The 26,027-nt window shown below is 30.7% G+C and overlaps 3 protein-coding genes across 4 annotated transcripts; all 3 read right to left on the bottom strand.

The window, feature by feature from the left end:
* Nucleotides 1–318: 318 nt before the first annotated feature.
* Nucleotides 319–10,115, bottom strand: LOC100813407 (2-alkenal reductase (NADP(+)-dependent)). Its single transcript, XM_003520977.4, has 5 exons — nucleotides 9,550–10,115; nucleotides 9,027–9,204; nucleotides 8,403–8,569; nucleotides 3,172–3,254; nucleotides 319–880 (listed from the first exon to the last, which is right to left on the bottom strand). Exons 1-5 carry the CDS (start codon nucleotides 9,781–9,783, stop codon nucleotides 502–504), a joined length of 1,041 nt encoding a protein of 346 aa, XP_003521025.1. The 5' UTR covers nucleotides 9,784–10,115; the 3' UTR covers nucleotides 319–501.
* Nucleotides 10,116–16,457: 6,342 nt separating this feature from the next.
* LOC100812880 (2-alkenal reductase (NADP(+)-dependent)-like) lies at nucleotides 16,458–20,438 on the bottom strand. Its single transcript, NM_001289253.1, is given in 5 exon segments — nucleotides 16,458–16,954; nucleotides 17,383–17,465; nucleotides 18,032–18,198; nucleotides 19,156–19,333; nucleotides 20,168–20,438. Coding segments are annotated over 5 exon segments (1,029 nt in total). The 5' UTR covers nucleotides 20,390–20,438; the 3' UTR covers nucleotides 16,458–16,575.
* A 1,958-nt stretch (nucleotides 20,439–22,396) lies between these two features.
* LOC100812337 (2-alkenal reductase (NADP(+)-dependent)) lies at nucleotides 22,397–24,928 on the bottom strand. Of its 2 annotated transcripts, none has more exons than XM_003520975.5 (5): nucleotides 24,660–24,928; nucleotides 23,940–24,117; nucleotides 23,604–23,770; nucleotides 22,995–23,077; nucleotides 22,397–22,900 (listed from the first exon to the last, which is right to left on the bottom strand). In XM_003520975.5, the coding sequence occupies exons 1-5, from the start codon at nucleotides 24,882–24,884 to the stop codon at nucleotides 22,522–22,524; spliced, it is 1,032 nt and encodes a 343-aa protein (XP_003521023.2). In that variant the 5' UTR covers nucleotides 24,885–24,928; the 3' UTR covers nucleotides 22,397–22,521. The 2 variants fall into 2 exon arrangements, with proteins under 2 accessions (XP_003521023.2, XP_040870418.1); XM_041014484.1 differs by having other exon boundaries at nucleotides 22,758–22,889; nucleotides 24,660–24,922.
* Between the last annotated feature and the right edge of the window lie 1,099 nt (nucleotides 24,929–26,027).

Raw genomic sequence — 26,027 nt, 5'->3', positions numbered from 1 at the left:
ATGGACATGAATTAAAAGGTAAAATTTGTGAAATTATAGGAAGAAAAATATAAAAATAATATTAATATAAAGACTAAAATATAAAATAACTCATGTCAATACTCTTTAACCACAGAAATCAAAATGAGATCTAAAAATATGTGTATAGAAACTAAAATAGACGTTTTTTAAATGTAGGACTAAAAAGTAAAATTTGAATAAGTATATGGACTAAATATTTTGACCCATAAATAAATATAAATCAAATGAGTAATTAAAATTAAATATTTAAAATTATTACCCAAAGATTAGTAATATATTATAAAAAAAGTCATAAAATGTGTTAATTAACATTTCTTTACCACAAAAATCCTACATACATATATTTTTTTTTGTGAGAATTGATTTGCTATACTTTTGAAATTAAAGTAAAAAGAACTCCTAGGCTTACTTTTTATTTTTGTTTGAGAAATTTCACACAGTGTCCAAAGAAATAAAAGAAAAAAAGGTACGAGAAAGGTGTTATTCATTGGCAACTGAAACTACTTGTTTTCCAATGGCGTGACCACTGAAAACTCTAATCAATGCATGTGGGCCATTCTCAAGTCCCTCAACTATGTCTTCCAAGCATGATATCTTCCCTTCTCTTATTTGAGGCAGCAAAAGGTCCAAGAATTTGGGATAAATGTGATAATAGTCAACCACATTGAACCCTTGCATGCGAACCCTCTTATAAACAAGACACATTGCATTTTTCAGTGCTTCAGGCTCCTTTAGAGTGAGCTGAGAGATCACTCCACACACTCCAATTCTACCATGGACTCGCATGTTCACGAGAGCCGCATCCAGCATTTTGCCCCCAACAAGATCGAAATATATGTCAATTCCTTGAGGAAAGTACCTAGTACAAAAGTGGCCAATAATAATGCTACAACTACTAACTAGTGGAATATTGGATTATTAAGTCATATGTAAATAACATTTTTACCCATAACAATTGAATCAAATATTAAAAAATTTACAATTATTCACATATTATTTAATTAATTAAACTAAATTCCTATAAATCACTAATAAATAATTAGTAACATATAAAAAACAAAATTAATATTAAAAATAATAGATTTTATCTTAAAAAGACTAAGTAAGACTTTCCAACACCTCCTGACATACATAAATGATATGAAATTCAGGATTTTTTTTTTATTATATATATAATAACCACCTCCCTTAGTTTTATAACTACTCGAAACCCTTCTTAGTTTTATAATCACCCAAAACCCCCCTTTAGTTTTATAACCAACCCAACCCTCCTATTTTCAAATTTCCTCTTCTTTTTCAATAACCCACCCCCATCTTTTAAATCCTATCTCTTCTTCCCAAATTTTTATCTCTCAACCTTTCACTCATCTTCTTCCGTTGTTCCAACATTTATCAAGTTTATTGTATCCTTGTGTCATTCTCAAGTACAAGAATGTGATTGGAGAAAAAGAGAACACCACTTATTTCCTTAAATTTTCTATTTGATCTCTTAAGGTAAAAATTTATAATACATTAAAAGTTCTTTTAGGAGAGACAAGTAAACTTCTATATATATATATATATATATATATATATATATATATATATATATATATATATATATTCTTTTTGATCTTTGAAATTTTAGGAGTACTTGAGAATAAAGGAAAAATATTTATTTTCGCTTGATTAAAATTTATTTTGAGATTTTGATAAGATAAATAAGAATAAATGTTGGATTATTAGTTTATTTTATCTATTGTGAGTTCATGATTGATTGTACAACGAAGAAATAATGTAGTTTATGAGTCAATTACTCATAATATATTTATATTTGTCGATAATGTAGCCTATGAGTCAATTACTCATAGTATATTTATATTTGTCATTTTTTTAAAATGAAGAGATAATGTAACCTATGAGTCAATTACTCATGGTATATTTATATTTTGTGTTCGCTGCAACGAAGAGATAATGCAACCTACGAGTTAAATGTCATAGTTATATAATTACCGTTCACCACAACGAAGAAATAATATGGTCTATGTGCACATAGTGGAATAAAAGTTTGATTATAAAATTATTATTCTTGAATACAAGTTTATATGTAGTTCTAAAATTTTCCAAGGGAGTACACAATAGTTTCTAAAAACAAGTTGTACTTATTTTTCTTTATTTAATGTTATTTAAATTCCTTTTGGATGTTAAGACTCGTGCAATGTTATGCTCTCCTTGTCCGCTTTGTATTTTATGCTTTTACTAAGTCTTTTTGACTTATCCCCTTATTTTATTTTATTTTCTCATATACACAAATAGTGGAGTAGCCAACTTTCTAGGATTTGCTGACTTACCTAGGAATTTGATTATCTTTTGGTAGGCCTTTATTGTGTCTGATGGATAGTTTTTTTTTTTTTTTTGTAACTCTAGTATAATGTAACTATAGGAATAAGGATAGTAATAAATTTAGAGAGAATTCCTTTATTTTGAAATTTAAATGATCCTTTCTTACAGATACATTGATGAATGTACTTATGATGTTTTGAGACACTTTGATGATTAGTATTTATGACCAACATCGTTATTAGTTGATATTTTGGATAATATGTCAAGGGTTTGTGTTGAAACCTAAGACCTTGATATCTAATTGTTGGATTGGGAGATATATATATATATATATATATATATATATATATATATATATATATATATATATATTTGTTTAGATATACTATATGTTTTTTTACAGGTCATTTAATATAGGGTAGGCTAACCAGACTAAGGAAATTATAGTCTGTGTACCGGTCATGATTCAAGAGTGGGTCGTGACATGATGGCTATATAAATAGACCATATATATGGACTATAAGTTTTGATACTCTATATGTTAGATTCTATTACATAAGATTAATTGATATTAAATAAAGTTGCTCAACAAATGCTTATTTAAACAATTGCTTAATAAACATATAAATTAGACTTCAAGAATTGGAAAAGGTGATTTAAAACTCTAGAAAAAAAATTAATGGAGTATTTAAAAGCATATCTCTTACTAAGAAGGAGCGGAAATGTGTTCTAGCTTGTTAGTGTCGTATTTTGTATATCTTTGTAATTGTAGAATTATTCATGTCATGTGAAGTTTGTTGAAGTCTAGTACTGATGAGATATTATTACCTTTTCAAGGCTGCTTCCAAGTCATGTTCTTCCTTATAATTAAAAGCTTCGTCAAACCCAAATTTATCCTTCAGCATATCAACCTAAGCCAGAAAGTTAATGAAAGTAAGGAATGTTGTGAAACATAACTTTGGCTACTGCAGTTATATCTGAATTAGCATTGTCACATGCATAACATTTCTTTTTCCAATTACACTTTTGCTATCTTTATATCATAGGCTTTTTTCTCAACACAAAACTTTATCTTGTGTCGAAAGAATTTGTTTGATTAATTTGGTTTTAACTTCTCTTCCTATTTTTTATCTATCTTTTTTTAAATTGCCTAGCTTGATTGCCAAGAAAATCATTTCTATTCAAAGAAATTTTGTTTGGGGAGGGGATGAGAAAAAAAATAAAGATTTGTTGGGTTAGAGTGTGTTTGTCCAAAGGAGCAAGGGGGACTTGGGATCAAGCACATTTCTCTTTTTAAATATTGCTTTACTTGCCAAGTGGAGATGTGCTTTTTTTAAAGAGAGGGAAATACTTTGGGGAGTGGTTATTGAGTCCAAGTATGGAGGGTGGAGAGGTTTTGTGAGGGAGGAAGATAGTCCACAATTTTCTATTTGGTGGAGAGATTTGAAATTGTCTTGTGGGAGTGGAGGAATGAACGGATGGTTTGATAGGAGATTGAAGTGGAAAATTGGGGAAGGTGATCAAGCTATATTTTGGCTTAATAATTGGGCGGGGGAGGAAAGTTTAGCGTCTAAGATCCCTAGGTTATATAGTTTGTCTAAACAACAAAATGAGTGTACAAAAAACATGGGACATTGGAGGGAAGGAGGTTGGGTGTGGAAGTTTGAATGGACGATGGAAATGTTTGAGTGGGAAAAAAGTTAATGTGAAGAATTACATCTCACATTGGCAAACATAAATTTATGGAAATATGTTGGTGATGACTGGTGGTGGATGGGGGAGGCTTTGAGAAGCTTTTCGGTTAAGTCGGCTTATATTGCTCTTCATATGGATATTGTGGGTTCTCAAAATATACAGTTGATGGAAAAGGTATGAAATTTAAAGGTACAACCAAAAGCTAATTTTTTTAGTATGGAGGTTGCTACTTAACAAATTACCAACTAAAGACAATCTTCGGGCAAGAAATGTCATTGTAGATGAAGAGGATAGCAAGTGTGTTTTATGTAATAGGTGTGAAGAGACCGTGAATCATTGTTTTTTCACATGCAGGGAGTGGTGGAAGTATGGAAAGCTTGCTATTGGTGGTTGGGTATAAAATCGGTCTTACCAAATTCACTGGAAGCACATATAAGCCAACATGATCACTTCTTACAAAACAACAAAGACAAGGAAAGGTGAATGGTGGTGTGGGTAGCAATTGTGTGGAACATTTGGCTTGTGAGGAATGAGTGCATATTCAAAGGGGGAGTATTTGAAGCTCAAAGCTTAATGCAAAGAATAGCCTTCACAACATGGTCTTGGCTTAGTGGGAAAAACAAAAGCTTCAATTGTTCCTTCACTCAATGAATGGTATCACCGGGAGCATGCATAACCTCATTATTGACCACGGAATGTTAATTTACTTGCTACTACATTTAATTGATGGTTAAAGCATATGTGATTTGTAATTATTTTGGGATACTTGGGAATGATTGGACATAGATGTTATGTTATCAAGGGATGCTAAGCTTATTGTTTTGGTTAGTTGGTATTTATTCTCTTCATTATGAGTGCAAACATTAACTAACCAAACACATTATAGGAACTAGTTATAGCTTACTATTGTACTCCTCTTGGATACCTCTGATACTCCTATATTTATAATAAATTATTCTTTTGCCATGGAAAAAAAGTTCTTTATATCATAGTCATTTTGTAAATTTGGTCCTTTCATTTTTATTTTTCTTAAATTTGATTTTCCCACTTTTTATCGTACAAATTTTGTCCATAGGATAACTAAACATTCAATAATTATCACATGAATCAAAATTACACAATTAAAATAATAGATGAACTGATTTCACAAAATGATAATAATAAAAAAAATGCAATATTGTTGAACGTGTATGAGTAATTGTGTGTTAGTTTTGTTATTTTCTATTAATTATTTGGCCAAATTTTTAGGATTAGTTGTTTTACTTTTTGTTACATAATAATTGTTATGTTAGTGGTTGGTTATTATTTAGTAAGTTAGTTATTATTGCTTCTTTTTATTACAACACATTTGTATTTAAACAAAAGATCATTCAATACAAATACGTGCATTCATTTCCCTTAATCTTGTGAGTTACACCTATTTTACAACAGATTGGTATCGAGAGCCTTCTTCTTAAGGAGGACACGTGAGTGAACAAAGTGAAATTCATCACAAAAAAGCTTAAACACCTTGCTTCAATGCATCTGGTAAATGGATTCTGAAACACCATACACAGCACTAGCACCACCTATGTTTGACAGTGACAATTATCAGATCTGGGCAGCAAGAATGGAAGCACATCTGGAGACAAATGATCTCTGGGAAGCTATTGAGGAAGACTACGAAATTCTTTCCTTACCAACTAATCCAACAATGGCTCAGATAAAAAATCAAAAAGAAAGGAAAGCAAGAAAGTCAAAGGCAAGAGCTACTTTGTTTGTTGTTGTCTCAAAATAAATTTTCACTAGAATCATGGCCATCAAATTAGCACATGAAATCTAGAATTTCCTCTAGAATGAATACGAAGGAGATGAAAGGATTAAAGCAATGCAAGCCCTAAATCTGGTTACAAAATTTGAGATGCAAAAAATGAAGGAGTCTAAAATAATTAAAGAGTATGCTAACAAGCTTCTTAACATTGCTAACAAAGTAAGATTGTTTGGTTCTAATTTTTCTGACTCAAGAATAGTTGAGAAAATACTGGTGACTATCTCTAAAAGATTTGAGGCTACTATTGCACCCTTGGAGAATACTAGAGATCTGTCAAAACTTAACTTGGCAGAACTTGTAAATGCTTTACAAGCCCAGGAGCAAAGAAGGAAAATGAGGGCTAAGGGTTTTGTGGAAGGAGCATTGCAAGCTAAATTGCAATCTAACCAAGGAGAGAAAAACAAGTGAAAGAAATACAAGAAGAAAAATTTCAACACCCAAGAAGCAGCAGCTAACACAAGCAACAATAATGGAGACAACAAATGATTTCCTCCTTGCAAGCACTATGGCACAATGGGTCATCCTCCTTTCAAATGTTGGAGAAGACTTGATGTTAAGTGTGAAAAGTGCAACAAGTTAGGGCATCATGTGAGAATTTGCAAAAACAATTTTCAATAAAAGAATGTGGCTTAAGTTGCAAATCAACAATAAGAAGAGCAATTGTTTGTAGCGACATGTTTTATAAGCAGCAACTCAAGTGAATGTTGGCTAGTGGATAGTGGTTGTACCAACCACATGACCCATGATCAAGAACTTTTCAGAGAATTGGACAAATCACAAGTATCAAAAGTTAGAATTGACAATGGTGATCTTATTACTGTTGAAGGAAAGGGAACTATAGCCATTGAAAGTAGTGCATATACAAAATTAATTTATGATGTTTTGTATGTACCTGAGATTCATCAAAACTTGCTAAGTGTGGGACAATTGATTGAGAAGGGATTTAAAGTCATATTTGAAAATAAACACCCTTTGATTAAAGATGTCGATGATAAGGAAATTTTCAATATCAAAATGAGAGGCAAAAGTTTCTCATTTGATCCATTGAAGGAGGAACAAGCAGCCTATCTGGTTACTGTAAACAATACAGAAGTCTGGCACAAAAGATTAGGTCATTTTCTTCATGCAGTTATTGAGGAACAATTCACAATTTTACTTGACCATTGTGCAACCAATGCTTTACATAATGCAGATTCTATCATGAAGAGAGCATCGTTAGTGTATTCAAAAGAAATGGGCCAATGGCTTTCAACCCCTGAAGCCTTGGAGGTTAAAAAGATGGAGTTGGAGATTGAATCACAATTTATCAATGAAGCTCGTTTAGAATTGAATAGTACCATTGAGTATTCAATCCAGAATGACAAAAAAGAAAAAAGATGTGTTAATGGGTGAATTGGAACAACTTCTTACTTTAGTTAAACAGAAAGAAACGAAGATAACAAACAATGACTCTAATTCAGAAGTTGTAGAAAATAAGATAAATAAAATTGTCTCTGGATTTAAAGAGATGCAGTCAAGCATTGATGTCAAGTATGGCAAATTGCAATTTGTCCTTGCTCAAGTGAAATTAGAGATTGAAACTTTGATTTAAAGAAGGAGGAATTGATAAGTTTCTCATTCTAGAAGAAGAAATGAGAGCAAGACTTAGGGAATTTGCTTGGATTTATACAAAGGAAGCTAAAGGATACCATAAAATTGTTAAACTAAGAAGAAGTTTGATGTCATCTATATTGAAGTCCAGGGAGGGCAAATTGACACTTGCAAAGAATGAGGAAAAGCTTTCTGGAGATGTGAAATTGTTTCAACATGAGGTTTCTACCGCAAGAGTTTCCTTGCAGGAACTATCTTCAAGAAAGTCAAGCATCCAACAAGGTATAACATCCTTCAAGCAGAATATTATTTTCATAGATAAAAGAGTCCCAGAACTAGAAGCAGAAAAGAAAGATGCTACTGCTGCAAGAAATTTCAAGGAGGCTGCACGAATAGCTATTGAAGCAAAGTCACCATGTGTTAAAAAAGAGAGCATTCAGATAGACATGGATACGACTACATTAAATCTTGAGCTATTGAGAGAGAAACTTAGACTTGTCAACCAGTGATACAAGATACAAGGAGGAGTGTTGAACGTGTATCAGTAATTGTTTTTTTAATTTGCTATTTTCTATTAATTGTTCGACCAAGTTTCTAGGATTAACATTTTTATTTTCTGTTACTTAATAATTGTTATGTTAGTGGTTGGTTATTATTAAGGAAGCCAATTATTATTGTTTCGTTATGTTATGACAAATCTCTATTTAAACAGATGATCATTCAATAAAAATGTGTGAATTCATCTCTCTTAATTCTGTGAGTTATGCTTATTTTCCAACCAATTTAGCTCACGTCCGCCTTCAAATTTACAGTTTAGCATGTGATTTTGAAACTTTCCGTACAGTTAACCAATAAAATAAAATAGGTAATCGGGTGCAAGTTAATTTACTACACAGTTTTTAGCTGGAAGTCTTCATTCCTGAATAAAATGTGCTTAATCAGCCTAATAAAAATTTGAAATTACCTTTTCTTTACTTCCAGCACTTCCCACAACATAACAACCCATGAGTTTTGCATATTGGCCCACAAGTTGACCAACGCCACCTGCTGCTGCGGAAACAAAGACATGTTCCCCCTTCTTTGGATCACAAACCTCAAAGAATCCAGAATATGCAGTTAAACCAGGCATTCCTAGTGGGAAATTTAAATACAGAAAGAAAGAAAAAAAAATCAGAAATAGAGCAAAATTTAGCACCCTACAAACTGTGAATTTAATTTATATACACTGCTAGTGTAAATGTTTTAAAATTATCAGTTAATTAGAAATTGCTCTAAATAAAAATTTTCAATTAATCACTACAAAATCAATAATTGTTATTTAGATGACAATTCATACCTGATAATATGTGTGATACATGTAATTGATCACATTTAGTTGAATAAAGCTTTTGTTATTATTGTTGTATATAACATTCATGATTGAATAATGACGATTTAAAAAACCTTTACATTATCAATGCATTTTAATTAATTCTCTGAATTATTATTATGAATCAATTATCCTAAAACTTGAAAGTGAATAAGATGCATTAATATAGCTTTATATTACATATCTAAAGTCACAAAAAGCAAGTCAAGATTATTATACCAAGGATCCCTGCATAATAGGACAGAGGAACATCAGAGTGCTGAATTTTGAACAAGTGTTCAAATGATGAGATGATAGTGTACTCTTCCCATCCAGTTATGCCCCACACAAAGTCACCTTCTTCAAAATCAGGGTGCCTAGAATCCACAACCTTAGCCACTCCATATCCATACAGTGGCTGCAAGTTCCAATTTCCACAAATAATCATTTCTTCCTTCCATCAAACATGATCTTATCCATATGAATTATAGACAAAGCATGTCAATCAATTCAGAGTTATATGAATCACTTTCTAAACAGATAATAACTATATAAAGAATAAACAGTTCATGCACAGAAAATATAAAGAATTTTTACACTGTCATCTATCATAAATCACTCACTGTGTATAATTAATTTCTTGACTTTTGTAACAACTACCTTAAAAATAATAAAATTAACGGTTCATATAAATTAAACTCATAAATTACAGACATTGAAAATAAAATAAAATTTGTTGAGCATGTGCTTAATTAGTGCTTACTAAGCCAGGGGTGAAGGACTGCAAAACACTAAGGTTATCAGCTTTCTTCATCAAGGGCCTGAGGTGTGGATCAGCTGCCAAAAAGAGGTTTTTGACCAAAACCCTTTTGGAGTCACCTTCTAGCTTCAGTTTGATGGTACCATTGGAAGTCACATATAATTCAGATTCTTTGGGAAAGCCAGTGACATAGTCCCTTAATACCAACTGCTTGTTTCTCACTTCTTTCTCTGCCATTTCCAAAGTGTAAACACACCCTCTCTCAATAGCTATAGGTAGGGGATTCTTTGGTATGTTGAACAGAACTCAGTTCTTGTAAGAACGAATGAGTTGTATAATATCTTAATATATTTGACCTTGTTAGCACCATACTTTCTGATATACTTTTATTATTGGTTATAATCTACGGAGAATTACAAATTTTTGCGAGTCTTATTTCTTATTTAAAGAACTTCACCCATAATTTTAATAAATTTAAACAATAAAGCACTTGTTAAAAATAGTGTATTAAAAAATGCGTTGTTAATACAGTTCTTCTTTCTTTTATCCATGGCTATTGTTTGCCTTGCAGAAACCAAGCTTAGAAATTTAGCCAAATATTTTCGTAATTGCTTACGTTGGCTTTCGTAATTGCTTACGTTGGCAGGATGGCTAAGTTGAGGAAGAATAAAAAAGTGAACAATTTAATTTGGTCCGTTCTAGATCGTAGTCTCATTATTATTAGGACTTTTATATTTGGTAGTAAATTTTTTCTTTAACAAATCCAATGTATAAACCTAGTTGGCTTACCAAAGCAAATAGCGAGATGGAGGGTGTTGACAAAGTAATGAAATGACGATTTCTTGGTTCTCTTTAGCAAAGGTAGCCAGCAGCCCCATGTATACATAATATATGAATTCTAAAGTGTTGGAACTTAATGTTATCACTTACCTAGCTATATTTTTTTTTTTAGTACTTAAATTTTTAAAAATTTATGTTTTTAGTCATCGAACCTTTTTCATCGATTTTGTTTTTCAATTTTTTTGTCTAAATTTTTAATCCCTTAAAATAATTAAAAGTAAGAATGAAAAAAAAAAGTTAAAAACTAAAAGTAACAAAAAAAAAATTAAGGAGTAAAAACATATTTAAAAAATTCAAGAATTAAAAATAAAATTTAAGAACTAAAAAGATAGTTTACCTTTAAGTATCATTATTCTATATTTTAAAGATAACTTTTAATATATATATATATATATATATGTTTCTCTTAATCTTTATAGCTATATTTTAATTTTCATTAATCTCAATAACTCTATCAATTTTTACCACTTTTATAACTCTCATTATTCTTAATAATGTTCTCTCTGTAACTGCCCGTTCTTTGTTTTGTTTTTAAAAAAAAAAAAAAGAATAAGAATTAGGTCACCATATTTCCCACCATATGAAGGACAAAAACCTAATAGAGCAACCGGAAAAACTCTAGAGAACACTAGAAACGTTATCATTGCTAACCGAGAACGCTTGAGCACTTAATGACTACATCGAGGTAAGGGATGAGTTACTCGCGCTTAGGGATTATAATGAACATGTGTAGGGATTCCTAGATGATCAATTTTCGGGTTATTTTGGGTTGATTTATGAAATTCAATTATGTTCTTATGTTTTTAATGACGGATTGATCGTGTTTGACGCACTAATTGGTATCCCGATACGAATTTGTTGTGAAATTGATGTGTTTTTGTTGAATGGGAACCCTAGAAATTGGGATTCTTTATAATTAGCGTGAAAATTGTGTGGCTCTGATCTTTTTTTTTTGTGTGTGTACTTGATATATTGGTTTTTCAATCTTGTTGATTTCTTTTTCTTCTTTCTAAAATTTTCGCTGCCCCAATGTATACACGTACACATATTAACACTTTTATTTCACAAGTTTTTTTGTTTCTTGAGCGTAAGTGACTTCTCATCATGAAATGCATAGGTGAGTGGTTGTTAGATAATTAAATTGACTAAAGCTATTTGAAGGAATTGACTAAAGCTTTATTCACATTTGTAATTAGACATTTATTGGATGTCCATGGCTTCGTTGAGATATGTTTAGCATATAAGTATATATGTTTTCCATATAAATATAAATATATAAATTTCTGATTTATTATATATGTAACTATATATTTATTCAATGATATGTTTGATATTATTGTTATTATTTTATATTAATAAATATATATATTTTATACGTTATTATATGTATGTATATATATACATGTTTGTTATTTGTATATATATATATAATATGTTTGATATTTATATATATAAATACGTTTGTGATTTTATATTAATATATATATATATATATATATATATATAATGCGTTTATTATTTATTGTTATTATTTAAATATGTTTATTTAATGATATGTTGGTTATATGTTGTTATGATTTTCATATATATTTAATATTATTTGTATTTGTATAGTGATGTGCTATATATGTAAATATATTTAAAAGCTTTAAAGTTAGATATATTTTATTATTATAATACATGTTTATCTATTTGTTAAGTATATATTGTAGTTAGTTAATTGAGACTTGGGAGTGTATATTAGTGTTTTGTACTTACTCTTTTGATTTGGATAGTGTGTGTATACTACATAGAGTTTGTATTGTTATTAATTAATTGACATTGAAGATGTTATAGTTTTATTATAAGATTTTGAAAATTATTCGAGTTGATGTATATGTATATGGGTTGTGTCTTGTAAACATTGCTATGAATGTATAATATAATGTATGAGAATAAGTGAAGTATGTGATGAATTATGAGCTATGAATTGTGCGGTCACATAACTGTAAGACCCTTTAAGTGCAATAAGTTCATGCGGATGAGTTTTGTGATGGGTTCCATTGTGGGAATCCAACGAGTTTAATCAGTAGAAGCGTGGTGAGTTAAAACGATTTTGAAAATAATTGAAAATTTGAAAATAATTGAGTATTTGTATGTATTGCATGGTTCATCGGTAGACTCTGTGTGTTAAAATGATTCATAAGTTGGATCTGAATCAGAAGGAAGAGGTCCTGACGAACTCCTTGGAGTTTAGGCCTTGAGGGTGCATGTAACAGTCATCCCATGGTTTTCTTTTAAATAAATAAATAAATTTATAATAAAAATAAGATTAGGTCATTAGAACTCTCACTATATAAAGGAACTTTTAGCCCCAGAGCAATTTTACAAAACATTTTGTTCCTTTTTCTTGGACTCTCAAGAACCCTAACAGGGCAGTTGGAGGAGGAGCTCTAGAGAGCACCAGAAATGTCACCATTGCTAACAGAGAACGCTTGAGCGACTACCTCTAGATAAGAGATGAGTTACTCACACTAGAAGATTATAATGAATATGTGTAGGGATCCCTAGAGAATCAATTTTTGGGTTATTTTGAGTTGTTTTATGTAATGTAATTTTGTTCTTATGTTTTAAATCGCGAATTGATTATGTTTGACGGATCAATTGGTGTCTTGATGCGAAATTGTTGTGAAATTAACGTGTTCTTGTGTTGAGTGAGAATCCTAAAAAAAATTGGATTTTTTTCTAGTTAATGAATTAAGCTAGGAAGAATTTACCGTAAGGGGAGTGTGCCCTTTCTATTCCTCTATTATATAATTTTCTTTAGATGCTCATAACATTTTCATCTTTTTGTCAATAATAAATTCTATCAAATTGTATTTTACTCCTGAAATAATTCTAAAAAAATTGTGATTAATTTTCGTGATGATAGTATAGTGCTCAAAATCAAGATGTTGTTTCTCATTGTTGGATTTCCATGACTTGGTTGAAATGCATTTAGGATATACCTATGTATGCATATAAACTTTTGGTTGTTATTTATATATATTATACATTTTTTTATTTTTATCTAAAGATATATTTATATTTACTGTTATTTAATTTATATATAAATATATTTAGCATGTTCTTATTTTTATAATTATATATATTTAATGTGTTTAAACATTTAAATTATATATATACATATATATATTTAGTATTACATGTATTTATATAGTGGTGTGTTATATATATTTGATACATGTAAATATATTTAAATATATTTATAAGCTTTGAAGTTAGATATATCTTATTATTATAATACATGCTTATATATTTGTTTACTATATTTTGTAGTTAGTTAATTTGTGGGATGTTAAATTATGGACATGAGATATGGTTGTGAATAAGCGAGTGATTAATACTTGATGTGATATTATATGTGTTGTAAGTTGTGAATTATACAAGAATTCGAGTGGTGTTTATCTTGAGAAAAATATTTATGCGCAAGGTGTTAAAAAGAAAGTGTAGGGTTCTAAGTTAGGAACCCGAGGTGTTAAAAAGAAAGTGTAGGGTTCTAAGTTAGGAACCCGAGGTGTTAAATTACAGTGCAATGTGTTAAACGTGTTTGAAAATAAGTGTCAAGTCGTGGGTATTGTATAATTCATGAGCAGTGTCTACGTGTAAAAGTTGTTTTAGGGGTTGGACCTGAATCAAGAAGGTAAAGTCCTAACAAATTTTTTGGACTCTAGGCCTTGGGGATAAATACACTCGGTTTGAGTACTCATTTAAGTTTGTGTTGATCCCATATGATTGGAGCATTCTCGCAAAATAGAATGACTCTGACTGATCGCCTTATGATTTTACTTAACGAGAGTGACCTAATATACTCATTGTGTGGTGTGTCTTGTTATATACTCCTAAGCGATTTGATGTTATTTTTCACTGACATAGTATCACATTGCATATAGACTTGAGTCTTAATATAATTGTTGCATAACGCCTGTGAATTGTTTACTATGAAACTGCAAGTGTTGTTACATCTTGAGCGAGTGTTTGATTCACGTGTAATGTGATTGATGATTTAAAAATAACTTTAAATGATAAAGTGGTAAAGTGATGTGAATTGTATTAATTTGAGCTATATTATAAATATTTGTATAATGTATTTTGCTTATGTTTTTGTTTATCTGTATTTTATTTAAAAATGTGATAATTCACTCCCATTGTGTGTTTGTGTTTGGGTCGATTGCCATTTTATTTAAGGTGAGTTAGCATATGATGAGTTCCATGCTGGAGATGGAGAGGCTTAGCCTGTGCCAGGAAAATGCTGTGATAAATGTGACATTGGGACATATGGTTTTATTTCATATGTTATAATTTCATGAATAATATTTTTGTTTTATGTTTTCCGCTTTAGTGTGACTTCTCTTCATTCAGAAGGGGCGACCTTGTTTTGAGTCGGGATAATATTATCATTTATTTGAACAAGTTCTATTATGATTTCATTAAGTGAATGTGAACCTTTCACCCTTTAGAAATGTTTTTATGTGTTTTAAAACTTTTAAGTAATTTCGCATTCTAATTCCTTTTATTATTAGTATATATATGTGTAAGCCTGTGTTGATCTCACATGGTTGGAGTATTCTCATAAAACAGAGTGACCCTAATCGGTCTCCTTATGATTTTACTTAGTGAGAATGACTTGACTTACCCATTATGAGACATCTCTTGTTATGTACTCCTAAGCGTTCGACGAGGTTTTTCACTAAAAATAATATCACATTGCATGTAAGCTCGAGTCTAGTGTATGTGTTGCATAACGTTTGTGTTTGACTTTCATTGAGTTAACGATTGAGGTTTTGGTGTTAATTTTTGGAGTGTGTGAACTCGAATAAGTGTGAATAATGCGTGTGATTTTGTGAAGTGATGTTGTTTATGTAAATCCAACTCTAAGTATTATATTTTTCACATACTTTAGTATTTTATTATATATGAATGTGATAACTTATTCCCAATGTGTGTTTGTGGTTGGACGGAATGACATTTTATTTTAGGTGAGCCAACATATCATGAGTTTCATGCTTGAGATGAAGAGACTTAGCCTGTGTCAGAGAAATGTGCTTTGATAAATGTGACATGAGGGCATGTGATTTTATTTCATATGTTATAATTCCATGAGTAATGTAGTTGTTTTATATTTTTCGCTATTAGTTTGACTTCTTCTCATTCAGAATGAGCGTCCTTATTTTGAGCCGAGACGATTTTATCATTTATTTAAACAAGTTCTATTATGATTTCATTAAATAAATGTAAACCTTTTATCCTTTTGAATTGTTTTTATTTAAATGTATTTTAAAATTTTTAATTAATTCCTCATTTCTATTCCTTTTATTATTAGTACATATATGTATGTGGGATAAAAGGTGTCACACAATTTCTATAGATTTATACCATATTAATTTGAATTGAGAATTCAAATCTTATATTAATTTGCACAATATTATTAAGAACATTGATATATAACACAGGATACAAAGTTATTTACGGATGCTTTGGCATATTAATATTTGGTACATAATTTCTTGGCTTAAAAAGGAATTGACCTTTCTCGTTTAGCAATTAATCCTATTGATGCAATTCATGAGATGGTGTTTTGCCCTCCCCTACGGTAGAAACCAATGCAAGTAGAATTGCATTGGATAACGAAGGTTCATGGTTTTATACATATTACATACATTGCATCACACTGGCCAACAAGTAAGATGTCCAAGTGAAGTCTTCAATAACCAATTCTATTGTTGTGAAGACACTCAAGAAAGTGAGTGGTACAGACAAGAAGCTGAAAACCTATAATCTCAAACATTTACAAGACATACATCTTATAAGCAGTTCCAAGACTTGGACTTCAACCTTAAAGCTCTTGAGTTCTCAACAATCCTACTCCTAACTGCTGCTTGAACATATCAGAATTTTGTGTGTGTGTATATATATGTGTGTGTGTGCGTGTGTGAAATTTTCGTTATTATCTTCAATATATGAAAATTGGAAGTAACAAATTAGCATATATTAGAGGTTTTATTTATCACAAAATGTCACTAATGTAGTAATTTCTATCAACAAAATAGAAGAATGACTGCATAAACCATAAAAGCAAGGTTCAATATCCAACAGAAAATTGAAAATTCGGAATTAAAGCTTAGAGAATAACAATATAATTATATAATTTTACTTGTGAGTAACAACAACCACTTGTTTACCAACATTGCGACCGGTATAGAGGCCAACCAAGGCTGCAGGGCCATTCTCAAGGCCCTCAGCAATGTCTTCCACATACACAACCTTCCCTTCTCTGATATGAGGCAGGACAAACTCCAAGAATTTTGGATATAAATGATAGAAATCAGTTGCAATAAAACCTTCCATTTTAACCCGCTTAAATATGAGATTTGCCAAATTTGTTACACCATCGAACTGAGTAAGATTGTACTGCGAGATCATTCCACAGACAGGTATGCGGCCATGAAATTTCATGTTTGGGAGTACTGCATCAAGTGTCTTGCCCCCAACATTCTCAAAGTAAATGTCAATGCCTTCTGGAAAGTACCTGATTTGTATGTTGATATCCACTTTCAGTTGCTTGATCATGTTACTAGGCACGGTAACTTTACTTCTTTTATGGTAATAAACAATTTAAAATAAAATTTCTCTATCAAGAAATGAGTAAACCACCAATTTTATTGTTAAAGTATTACCTTTTCTCCAGAATAGTCTTTAAAATAAATCAAATTTCTTAACTAGACATAAAAGTATTGGAAATCTGTCTAAGCAGTCCCTTAAATATTAAAACGCCCTTCAAATTAGTCCCTGAACTTTACTGAAATACATCAATGTAGGGACTGAACTAATGGATATTTAACACGTCGGGGACTACTTAAATAGTTTTAATACTTTAGAAAAAACTATTTAGGAGAAAGGGTATAGTTCGAGGACGATGTTGGTGGTTGATTTATTAGGAAATTGTTAAATACTGACCTTTTCAAAGCTGCATTGAGGTCTGGCTCTTCTTTGTAGTTAAAAGCTTCATCAAATCCTAATTTATTCTTCAGCAGATCCACCTAGTTGCAAGACACATGCATTTAAGTGAAAGGATGACCAATTTTCTGGCCTAGCTATTCCAAATTTTATAAGCAGAAGCACTGTCAATGCTTTCTGTCACAGTGCTGTTCATAAATTTCTTTTCATGGTACAGTCGGAAGAGGTGGGAGTTGGACACTTTGCAAACAAACATGAACATAGAAACACAATACTACACATTTTTTAATTATAAAAAATATTAGAGTGGAAATCCCAATACTCGGCTTAAATAATAATACCCTGCATTGACTAAAACTTCATGTATTTCAATTCCCCCCGCGATATTGGAAAATCACAAAAGTATGCAACATGCCTCAAAAGTTTGCACTGCCAAAGGATTTATAACTGAAAGAAAATAATTCCAAAAGTATTTCTGTAATATAATTTGGCCAATTCAACTCTACCTTATAGAAAAGGCTTTGGTGGCTGTTATTGTAATTAGGTTAATTCAAAATAATAGTATTTTAAACAGTAGAATAAATATCCAACATTTAAGCTGATTAATCGTTTATCCAGGGACGTATAACAACAATAATTAAACAAATACCTTCTCTTTACTTCCAGCACTTCCAACAACATAACAACCAGTCAACTTAGCAAATTGGCCAACAAGTTGACCAACAGCACCAGAGGCAGCTGAAACGAAAACAGTGTCTCCTTTTTTGGGAGAACCTACCTCAAAGAAACCAGCATAAGCAGTCATTCCTGGCATACCTGTGGCCGGAGAAGAAAATGACATAGGTCAAAAGACACAACAAATTACCAATAAACTAAGCAAAAACATCAATAAGCCTGCATGCAAGCTTGCTGAGATTCATTCTGATAAAGCAGAATGTACTCAAGCATAGTACATAAAATAGCATAATATAAAAACCTAGGAAACACAGATTCAGTATGGGATACAAATATGATATGACATGACAAGAACAAGACAATATGGCACATTTTAAAAGTTATACAGATATGATATGTATCTAAATTCTAACATGGCTACATGACATGACCACTGTTTCCAAGTGTATGTACTTCTTAGTTAAAAATTATGAAAGGGAAGGTGTTTATCACAGATATGTGGCACTAAAAGATATACAAAAGTAATGAGCTATCAATCCAAATGAGTATAAAGGTCATTTAATTTGGTTCTACCCCAAACCAAAGCTGGTTAGCCGAGTATTTTAATGAATAAAGGATCAATTCCAGCCATATCACCTTCATTGAACAAAAGAAGAAAATAGAAAAGCATTATTGGAACAAGTAGCAGGAGGACAACTACATCCAATTCTAAATGCTTTTATATAAACAGTTTCATTATGCATTCAGTTAATAAGTACATAATCACATAACATATCATCATCAGGACCCTTGTAAAGCTTATTGAAATAAGCCTACTTGAACACTTTAGCTTATATGAGAAGGTCACATGCTACTTTCAAAACGCCTGCTTAAGAACATATATGATACGACAAAAACAAACCCAAATAAGCTTCCATAAAAGCCGTTCCTGAGTCTCTTCTATGATGGTCAGGTTAACCCATTATCTTAATGCTATTAGACAAAGAAAGGAACTAATTTATCACAGGCAATCTTCATAAGTTAGGCTTGCAGATCATACTGAAATCAACTGCATCATTCACTAAGAATCAATATGAATTGAAATTGTTAAATACATACCAAGAATTCCAGTGTAGTAGGAAAGTGGGACATCAGTGTGCTCAATTTTGAAATGTATGAGAGATGAGGGGACCAAGCTATACTCTTCCCATTTAGTAATCCCCCACACTAAATCACCTTTCTTGTAATCTGGACGTCCAGATTCCAGCACTTGAGACACACCATATCCTTTCAATGGCTGCAAACAATTACTCAACAGTTACTAGCTACATTTGTATATGATTAAAATTAAAATGTAGTATGTATTTTCAATACTACATATTCTTGATTAGTTTCACATTATTATTATTATCACTTAAGTCCCGGATTAGGGACCATAACAAGAAAAAGGACTAATTTTAAGGACTTAAAATGAAACCCCAAAATATTTCACAAACTTATTTGAGTTTTTCTTACTTTTAAATACTAAAATGACAGCAAGATATAACTTTTCGGGGATTAAATTGGCTATTTATTTAATTGGTTTTTTTTTTTTTTGGGTTATCATGACATTGGCACAGAGTATCCACCACCAGCTTTTCCTAATGGCTAATATCCTAACTAACCAGATTTAGTGGAGTCTCTCCTTCCGTTCTTTGCATTCAAGGCTGGATCTGAGACCTTACTTAAGGGAAAGCAAGGTTTTACTCTGTTTATTTTTTAAAAAAACAATAACTTTTGTCCTCAGCAAGTTTTTTTAAAAAAAAATATTAGTGAACAAGGTGTCATCAAAACTGTGATTTTGGCAGAACCGATAACGTTTATGGGACTTCGGTGATCCCAATGCGACTGTAATTGCCGCATTTGTGTCTGCAATTTGCCAATTTTCTACTATCAGGGAACGTGAGAAATCTAAACGAGCATTAAAACAATCATTTTGTAAAGGGCTCAACAACAATTTTGACCAAAAATTGCTTTTTTATTTTTGTATGTAAGAAAAAAGACATAAAAGAATGTAGTAGAAGCCAAAATTTCAAATTTAACAATAATAATATTAAAAAAAATGAGGTGAAAGAGAGAGTGCGTGACATACAGAGGCAAGGGTGAAGGAGCCATCTCCGAAAGAACGGTCCTTGGCCATGAGGAGTCGCATGTATGGATCACATGACAAGTAGAGATTTTTTAGAAGGACATCATTGGAACCTTCTGGAACCTTCAATATTATGGTGCCTTCAACAATGTTCATGTCGGATTCTTTAGGGAATCCGGTGACATAGTCTCTTAGAACCACTTGCTTGTTCCTCACTTGGGTCATCCTAAACTAAAGCTTTTTTTTGTGTGTGTCGTTTCAGTGAAGAGAGTTCAGTGTGTTGTTTTGCATTGTTGGGTTAATATAGGGAGTAATTGAAAATGGGAAAATTTAAATGGCTATTGGGTTTCATTGTCATTTATAACGCTATCACCATTCGCCAACGTGGAATGTAGTATGCCACAAAAGCAGTCTTGCCTTTCTATGGTTCAGGACGTCATATTTTCTGAATTTGCTTTATTTCAGTTTAACAATATTATTATGATAAACTTCCTTCTTTTTTTTTAACCTTAGGATTGATACCAATTCGTTTCATCAAAATGAATTGAAATTTTAAATTATTTAATTAAGAGACACAAATTAATATTATTTATATTAATTGTTATTAGTAAAAAATAATCAATTATTTAATATTTTTCTATTTATATTAATATCCGTAAAACTCAAAGAAAATACTAGAAAATTTATAATAATACTAAGAACATTTAACACAAGTAGTTTTAGTTGGTTTTTAAATATGAAATAGTTGTTGTTGAAACATACTCATCTTGTGTGTATTTAAGATATTCAACATATTTGTTATTATTTTTGGCAGAATAATTTTATATCAATATCATCATCCACGAAAGAAAAAATGACTGATTTTTTTTAAGATAAGAAACTAATAAAATAGATTATAATATGACTAAATCAACTTCTCACTTTGTGTTTAGCTTATAGGAGAGAAATAAGATAGATTAAGGAGATAATTTGGTAAAGGAGAAATAAAGTTATATGTGGTGTAATTTGTTTTAAGAGAGATAAATGAGAAATATTGTAAAAATAAATAAATATTGTAAGGTTGTTTGATAAGAATAAAATAAGGAGGAGAAAATTAGATAAACACAATAATCGATTAAGATGCACAGATGATCCATTATGATGCATAAATAATCGGTTAATTTGGTAAAAATTTAATTGAAACAATTGATTTCTGTTATTCGAAATGATTTTTGCGAAGATGGGAATTTATATTTTGGTCCCAAAAGATTGTACCTTAACTCTCTTCAAACTTGTCTGGTACCAAACTCCCGAATGGTATTTCCGTCTTCGACATCTTATTTCCATTGAAGTGTATCCGCCACAACATTAGCTTCCCTGGTAATTACATGGAATTTCACCTGTCAATTTGTTTAAGAGCAATAATCTCTTCAATAATGTCCTTTGTTAAGAAAAAGGAAAAAATATTTTTTTATTAAGATGCATAAAAATGTATTTCTATCATTTTTAAATGCATTCCTATATAATTTTGGGTTAATTAAGATTTTAATTTTTAATTTTTATTTTAAATCCTGTTTTAGTCTATAAACAAAAGCTTAATTGATTAAGATTCTTTCATTTTTTATTTATTTATGTTTTTAATTCTTAAATTTTTGTTTGATGGCTAAGAACCTTAAACTTTTAGAAATTTTAGATTTTAATTCCTAAATAAAAATTTGAACTCATTTTTTTATTTATTTAATAAGATTTCAGAAACTAAAAATCAAAATTTTTAAAAGTTTAAAAATTAAAATTCTTAAAAAAAAATTAAGAATTTTTTATCACTCAAACTTTTGCTTATAGATTAAAAAATTAAAAAATTTAATGGCTAAATTTTTTAGCTTCCTTGTTAGTGGCTAAATTGTATAGCTTGTTGAATCACTCACACAATAGGCCTTCCACCTACCGAGGGGTCATGCCTAAATGACATTGTTCTCCCATTCACTATTTTTTCTTTTAAAAAAAAATTGAATCCCTAAACCTTTTTGTTTTTCTGAAATTTTTCTCAACTTCATCAAGAGACCAACGATTTATCCACCATCTAGACCCTTTCTGTTCACTCGTATATCCTGAAAATTGTATCATAATCTTCACAATTTAAAGTAGCAGAAGATTATACACAGAATGCTTTATAACATAATATCACTAAAGGGGATTTCATTTTAACATTTGCCAACACAACTATCTCAAATACCACAAATATTGATCGCAAAAGCCATACAAAGAGGCCTAATTTTTTATTTTTTTTTAGGGCACAAAGATGCCTAATATTCAACACAAAAATAGAACACAAACTTTGAATGAAAAAAGACAGCAATGTCCAACAAAAGCATCTGCATTCAGTCATGAGCAACAACAACCACTTGTTTACCAAAATTGCGACCACTATAGAGGCCAACCAAGGCAGCAGGTCCATTCTCAAGACCCTCAGCAATGTCTTCCACATACACAACCTTCCCTTCTCTAATATGTGGCAGGATAAACTCCAAGAATTTTGGATATAAGTGATAAAATGCAGTAACCATAAAACCTTCCATACAAACTTGCTTAAGTATAAGATTTGCCAAATTTGTTACACCTTCAGGTTGAGTAAGATTATATTGTGAGATCATTCCGCAGACGGGTATGCGACCATGGACTCTCATATTTGTGAGTACTGCATCTAGTGTCTTGCCCCCAACATTCTCAAAGTAAATGTCAATGCCTTCTGGAAAGTAACTGATGCATAAATTGATATGCACTAGTCATTAGTGTATATTGTATGGACAAATTTAATCAAAATTTCTCTATCACAATACTGTTAAATACTGACCTTTTCAAAGTTGTATTGAGATCTGACTCTTCTTTGTAGTTAAAAGCTTCATCAAATCCTAATTTATTCTTTAAAAGATCCACCTAGTTGTGAAAAAACACATTCAAATGAGAGAACTAGATAATATGTTGGTGATCAAATATTAATTAGAAGAATTTCATTTCAGGTCCAGTAAATTAGACTACTATTGCTAGTGTATGCCACAATTCTCTTAATAAAGGCTCAAGTTTATTATGGGGGTAAAAGCAGAGGGGCAAGCTTTGGACTGGATACATAACAAAACAAACTTCAGCAAAGGATCATAGTGATACAATTTTATGAAGTATAGAAAACAACAGAGTGCAACTTCTGATATGTGACTTAAATATATAACAGCATGATCCAGCAACAATAAACTTCCATGTGTTTTACTTATAAATCTTGGAAAATCCCAAAAGTAAGCAACAAGCCCCAAAGTTTTCAGTGACAAGGAATTCACAATTAACAGAGAATATAATCTAAGCTTGGAAATAGGCAAAAACATTTCAATAAACAGTATAATATAATGAAAAAATAATGTTAATTTATCATTCATGGAGACATATATAATGACAATAACTGGATGAATACCTTCTCTTTGCTTCCAGCACTTCCAACCACATAACAACCAGCCAATTTAGCAAATTGACCAACAAGTTGACCAACTGCACCAGAGGCAGCTGAAACAAAAACATTCTCTCCTTTCTTGGGAGAGCCTAATTCAAAGAAACCAGCATAAGCAGTCATTCCTGGCATACCTGTGTTCAAAGAAACTAAAATGGATCATAAAGGCACAATAACACGTGAGAAAAAAATGAAACAAGCATCCATAAGCTTGCTTGCATGCTTGCTAAGACTCATTTTCTAGATGCATATATGATTGAATAAGAATGATCATAAATTGTGTTTATTTTATTGAATACATACCAAGAATACCAGTATAATATGAAAGTGGGACATCAGTGTGCTCAATTTTGAAATGTATTAGAGATGAGGGGATGAAGCTGAATTCTTCCCATTTAGTGATTCCCCATACTAAGTCACCTTTCTTATAATCTTGGTGTTCAGATTCAAGGACTTTAGAAACCCCATATCCTGTTAATGGCTGCATTTACATAAGGGTTAGTAACTACATGAGTCTATGACTAAAAAATTGTATTTTCAATACTACACTACAAGCTTTTCTTTTTATTAAAGCTTGCCTTCAATTATCAAATTTCTATATTCAATTTTCTCAATGCCCCATTTGTAAAGTACATGTTATACACAAATATAAATAATAGTGCTATATTTGTGAGTTTTCAAAGAGACATGGTAAAATGTTATCTATTTGGTTCGAACACAATTGACTCCAGTGAAAAGTATATTTCAGAAAATGAAATGGTATTTAAATTCCAAATGGATAAAATATGAAACTCAATTTTATGGAAATTTTAAAGGATAATTCATTTCCATTTTTTAGAAGTCATATGGTCTCAAATGAAGAAGATTATAAAGTTTCTAATAAGGCCTCAATCGCCATATCAAAGTAAACAAACAGAGTCTACCAGGACCAGAAAAAACAATAACAGTAACAAATTTATAATGAAAAGAGAAATGTTCTATGCACTAACATAGTGTGAATTTTTTTTTTTTTTTATGACTTACAGAGCCAGGTGTATAGGTCTGAAATCCCTCGAGGTCTTCCATATTGGACATGAGAGCTCGCATGTAAGGGTCACAAGAGAGGTAGAGATTTTTGAGAAGCACATCATTGGAACCTTGTGGAAGCTTCAATGTTATGACACTTTCAACAATGTTCATGTCGGATTCTTTGGGAAAACCAGTGACATAGTTCCTTAGAACCACTTGATTGTTCTTCACTTGGGTCATTTTAGTTTGTAGCTTAGCTTCTGTTTTTGACGGTGTTGTGTATCGTGTTCAATTATGTTATTGGGGATAAATATCTTTATAGATGGAATAGAAGGAAGAAAATGGTAAAATCGAATGTCTACTATTTATTGGCTTAATTAAGTTTTTGAGAATATAGATTGTTTTGAATATTATTATCTAATATTTATTTTTTCTACTTAAGTATCTGGAAAAAAAAATAATTTCACTTTATCACATATCGTTAGTTATCTTTCATTGAGTGATGATGTGATAGACAAAGTGTCATATCATCATGTCTTGTCACATACACTTTATTGTCACATCATCACCTTCAATAACATGATTCGCAATGACAAAGCGTGATGACGTGACACTTTGTCTGCTACACTTAACAGTAGGTAACTAAAGACACAGATGATAAAATGAAGCTGAAGGTAATGAATTTTTTAGGTAGTAACCTGAAAACCATCTATTTTTGAGGTGTGAAAAACTTATTTAAACCATATATAATTGGTGTTTGGGGGATCTATGAACAATGTATACATGCATCTAACATTTTATGTCTTCCTTCACTCTTTCTTCACTATTTTCTTGATTTTCTTTTAGCTTTGTCTATATATATATTAAATATACGCATCTTAACTCTTTAATTTCACCTTTAATATTATCTTATTAATTTAGTTCAATTGATTAAACATATCCTACCAATAAAAAATATCTTATTAATTTAATGTATATTCTTATTTTGAATGAGGGATTATCTTAAAAAAAATAAATAGGATAAAGTGAATTATATATATTATTATTTGTAATTTTTTGACCGGTTTACAAATATTTTATCAAATAAAAGTATTTGATCAAACCATTTTTTTCTTATCAACTTATAAAATTTATTTTTAAACATAACTTAAATTTACGATTATTTTTTATTTAAGTAATAAAATTAAAGTATTTAATATCATATCAATAAATTTCAGTATAAAAAAAATTAGACTATCAATTTAAAAACATAATATTTGATGTAATTTTTTAAGAAAATTACTACAAAAATAAATAAAAATATCATGGATTTTTTTTATTGAACTCGGAATATCTTAGCCAAGGATTAATTCTTTTCACACCAAATGTTTTCGTGCACACAAA

This window comes from Glycine max, chromosome 3, assembly GCF_000004515.6.
Source record: "Glycine max cultivar Williams 82 chromosome 3, Glycine_max_v4.0, whole genome shotgun sequence".
Lineage (NCBI taxonomy): Eukaryota > Viridiplantae > Streptophyta > Magnoliopsida > Fabales > Fabaceae > Glycine > Glycine max.
The sequence above is the reverse complement of the archived record's forward strand: the minus strand, read 5'-3'. Positions and strand labels throughout refer to the sequence as shown.